We start from the raw sequence: 4,686 nt of genomic DNA on the forward strand, positions 1-4,686 counted from the left end.
TTCAGGTTGGCTACATATATACAGTCCTTACCTCCAGAATGTAGAGAAGATATGGGATGATATTGCGCACGATGCTACTGATCAGAAAATGATCAACAGGTTATGAGCCCGGAAGCTGCTTTACGCATTCGTTGAGATATACGACTTTTGTATCATTCCCCACACTTTGTCCTTGTGGTGGTCGTCTCCAACGCGGCGACGATTGTTTCACAAGGGGAGTTCTCTTCGCTGAGATACTCCATATTCCGAGCGAGTTGAGGGTGCGCTGCGGCTCACCTTCTCTCTTCTCGAACATCAGGAGTTCAAGTGCGCACCGCGACTTGCTCTATCAAGACGCCACCTCGATACTCGACAACGGCGAAGATGCAGAGCTCTGGATCCGCCGGATCGAGCAAACTCACCAAGCTGAAAGGCCGAGAAAACTACAGGTTTTTGGCGCACTCAAATTCAGTTCTATCTCGACGAGCACAATTGTTGGGACATCGTCACTGGCCTCGAACCTCGACCTGACGGATCTGCGCCGCAGACGCCTGTCACTGGGGACGACGAGACCATCGCTTCAAGTGACAGACACCAACAACACACTCTGCGTGACTGGAAGTCGAGGAATGCTCGCGCTGCGAGAGTTATCATGACCTCGACTGTCCCGGAGATTGGTGAGAATCTGGTCGATTTTACAGATGCCCAATCCATGTGGGTCTACCTCAAACGTTATGAAGGCTCAGGACCAGCACAGCGCATTGAAGCCTACAATGCATGGAAGGACCTTCAGTTCAACGGCAGGGATTTGCAAGTCTTCACCGAGAAGTATCAGAAGACTCTGCGGCAGATGGACAACTTCAACATGGCACTCGGCCATGAGCTTCGTGTGTATGACCTGATCAACCGCGTAGCGCCGTTCTACTCCACCTGGGCAGACATCAAGCGTGAAAGTCTTCGAAAGGTCACGCTTGCCGCTACCGCACCCGCCGATGAGCATCTACCTTCCATCGATAGTCTGACCAAGGATCTGTTGGACCAGGACGCCGAGATGAGACGTCAGGACAAGAACGTAAACGTCACGTTCAAGTCACCGCCTTCAAGGAGCCACCAGCGGAAAAACACCGGAAAGGCGGCTTTGAAGTGCACTCACTGCCATATGACTGGACATACCGAGGACAAATGCTACCGGAAACATGGGTTTCCCGAGGGTAGAGGTCCCAATAAGCATGTCAAGAGCACTGAGAATACCGGCGCTGTGGGCGCCGTCACTGCCAATCGCGGCATGACCTTGGCGATGCGCGAGATACCGTATACGCCTACACATTTTGCTTCTCGAAGCCTATCAGCAAAAGACAGCTGGTGCTTCGATTCTGGAGCGGTCTATCATATCACCAACGATCTGAACGACTTTGACGAGTACACGGCTGTCGACTCTGGCGTCGTCGTTGGGGACAACCGCCCACTCAAAGGCTTTGCTGTTGGCAAGGCCACTTTACCCCTCGTTGGGATCGACGGCAGCATTACGCCCGTCACATTCACTGATGTGCTCTACGTGCCGCAGCTCTCGGTGAAGATCATATCCGAGCAAGTGCTGCGTGCCAAGCACAAGGTCTATTACAGCGGTGAGACCTTTTCGTTGTATAAGCGTACCGCTGCCGGCGGCGCTTTACACTTTGCTACGCTTCAGGACATCGATGGACTACCGCATTTAGTCATCGACAGTACCCATAGGAAGCAATTTTTCGTTCGCGCTGAACCACCAGCTGCTGAAACTTCTGTGCCTTGTGATTCTTCTGATGCATCTGATTCAGAATGCCAAGCCAAGGTGCTTCTTAATTCGCATAAGATATCCTCGTCTGCCGCGTCCGCCAAAGATTGGCACGCACGCCTCGGTCATCTTTCTGACCGTGCTCTCCAGAATTTGACTGTTGAGGGGGTGACCATTGTCGGATCTTGCGATCATGGCTCCTGCGATGCTTGTTTGCAAGGCAAATTTAAGCGCAAGAAGTCGCGTGTCCCAGTGCCTCGACCAGCACACGTATACGACGAACTCAGTATCGACGTTGTCCAGAGTCGGCACGAAGGGATCGGCGGTGTGAATTGGCTCACTATTGCCACGGATGGCAAGAGTCTTTACCGCCATGAGTTCACTCACCGATTGAAGAGCTTTGCAGGAGAAAAGATCGTCCACTTGCTCATTCATATCGAAAATCAGACAGGTCGCCGCGTGAAACGCTTGCGACTGGACAACGGCAACGAATTCGCCACTGTCAAGACCTACTGTGAGAAGAACGGCATCCTTCTGATGCCTACTACTGCGCACAATTCATCACAAAATGGACGTGCAGAGGTCTCCAACTACATCGTTGAGAGAACAGCTCGTACCATGATGATCGCTGGTAAAGTGCCGCAGCACCTTTGGCCGTATGCCGTTCGGACTGCGGTGATGCTTCTCAACCTCACACCGTCTCCCGCTCTCGACTACAAGTCGGCGATTCAGCTGCTTGAAGAGCTTGGCGACGACTTCAAAGGCCCCATTCACCTTGGCCATCTGAAAGCCTATGGTTGCAGAGCCCTGGTCTATGATGAGACCAAACCACGTGGTGACAAGTTCACTTCACGTGTTGATGTGGGCAAGCTCGTCGGATACGAGCGTGGCACCCACAACATCTTTTATGTCTATCTGCCCGTCCGCCACAAGGTTGTGCGCACGAGTAATGTGGTTTTCGAGGAACCCCGATTTGACACCAACGATGATGATGCTCTCGTCGACGAGGATGAAGACTCCAATGGCTATATCGATCCAGAAGAGGAGCTCTATGATCCTGCACCAATTGCCTCTTCAGGGGGTGATGTAGGTATGGAAGAGCCACTGGTGCCGATTAGACCTGCGTCGTATTCCGAACCGCAAGGTGTTACTGAACCTGAGTATATTGACACTGGTATGCCGGATCCTGGTCACCGTTCTTCACCTCCGCAAACTGAAGATGCGGTTGAGCCTCCCACGGTTGATGATGAACCGCCCTCAACCGCACCACGCCGCAGCAGCCGTCCCGCACAGCATTCACAGAAGGCTCAAGATAACATGGACCAGGGCAAGACGTCCTTCGGTCGAAGGAGCAATGTGAATCTGGTGAGACGATTGCATCAAGTCTACATGACCTCTGTCGCAGGCAACGTTGGACTGCAACCATCCAGCCTGTCAGTCAAGGATATCATCATCCCGAAGACATATGCTGAGGCAATGGCTTCGTCTCAATCTGAGGAATGGCTGGCGGCAATGGAGGGAGAGGTGCGGAATCTCAGGTCGAATAGTACCTGGAAATCTGTTCACCCGATGCAGACACCGCACAATGCCAACATCATCGCAGGTCGCTGGGTGTTCACCATAAAAGCTGATGCTGACGGCAATCCCACACGGTTCAAGGCACGGTGGGTTGCGCGTGGCTTCACCCAAAAGCATGGTGTCGATTACGAGGACACCTATGCATCAGTTACCAAACCAGCTACGGTGAAAATCATGCTAGCGCTCGCTGCTAAGCTTGATCTCGAATGCAAGCAGTTTGACCTCGTCACTGCCTTTCTTAATGCTCTCATCAAGAAATATGAAATCTATGTTGAGATGCCACATGGGTTTGAGGAGTATGGCACAGACGGCACGCAACTCGTTTGCCTGCTGCAACGTGCGCTCTACGGCCTCAAACAGTCGCCCTTACTCTGGTATGAGGAGCTGACAACATTTCTGCGCTCCATTGGCTGTCGGCCATTACGGAGCGATCCCTGCCTGTTTGTGCATTCCGCCACAGGCACCTTCATCTTGATATACGTCGACGATCTTCTGCTTCTTGCAAAGTCTGATGCGACAGTTGATCAAATTGCTGGGCTTCTTGCCAAGAAGTTTCCAATGAAGGAACTGGGGGATGTCACCTGGTTTCTGGGATGCAGGATCATTCGCGACAGGTCGCAGCGTAAAGTCTGGATAGTTCAGGACGCCTACATTGGACGTATGGCAGAACGTTTTGGTGTCGTACTCAAGAAGCGCTTGACACCAATGAAGAGCGGGACCGAACTACGCAAGGCGCCGACTGATTATGCCGCTAAGAAGAAGCTGCGCCATCAGTATCAAGAGCTTGTCGGCTCGATGATGTGGCCAGCTACGATTACACGTGGGGATATTGCCACAACAGTGAGCAAGCTCGCGATGTACCTGACCAATCCTACGCAAGACCATTTTGATGCCGCTGTCTGGTGTGCCGAGTACCTACTCCACACCAAGACAGAAGGGCTGTGCCTTGGAGGCAATGATGGTCAACCCACATTGCAGCTCGAAGGCTATGTCGATGCCTCATGGGCCGACAACGCAGACGACCGCCGATCCACGTGCGGTGTACTGTTCAAATTTGGAGGCGGTCCAGTCTTTTGGAAGTCTGGACGTCAATCCATTGTTGCTCTCTCTACTACAGAGTCCGAGTACATTGCCATGAGCGTTGCCGCAAAGGAGGCAGCCGCTCTACGCCGTCTTGTGTCCGAGATCTTGGACGAGGAGCAAGGTGCTATCGTCGTCCATGAGGACAATCAGCCGGCCATTGACCTTCTCCGCAAGCCACCCGGAGCCGATACCAGGACTAAGCACATGGATGTGCGCTACCACTACATCCGCCAGGAAGTAGATCGCGGTGCAATCAAAGTCGTCAAAATTCCCAC

At 52.7% G+C, this 4,686-nt stretch overlaps 1 protein-coding gene across 1 annotated transcript; it reads left to right on the forward strand.

Moving 5' to 3' along the window:
• Positions 1–363: 363 nt before the first annotated feature.
• WHR41_09621 (uncharacterized protein) lies at positions 364–4,684 on the forward strand (the record flags this gene model as incomplete). The annotated part of the gene is made up of 2 exons (XM_069378224.1): positions 364–450; positions 527–4,684. Coding segments are annotated over 2 exons (4,245 nt in total), but the record flags the coding sequence as incomplete, so codon positions are not given.
• Positions 4,685–4,686: the final 2 nt, after the last annotated feature.

The sequence above is a fragment of the Cladosporium halotolerans genome, assembly GCF_011745625.1.
Source record: "Cladosporium halotolerans strain TM138-S3 chromosome Unknown Sca236, whole genome shotgun sequence".
NCBI lineage: Eukaryota > Fungi > Ascomycota > Dothideomycetes > Cladosporiales > Cladosporiaceae > Cladosporium > Cladosporium halotolerans.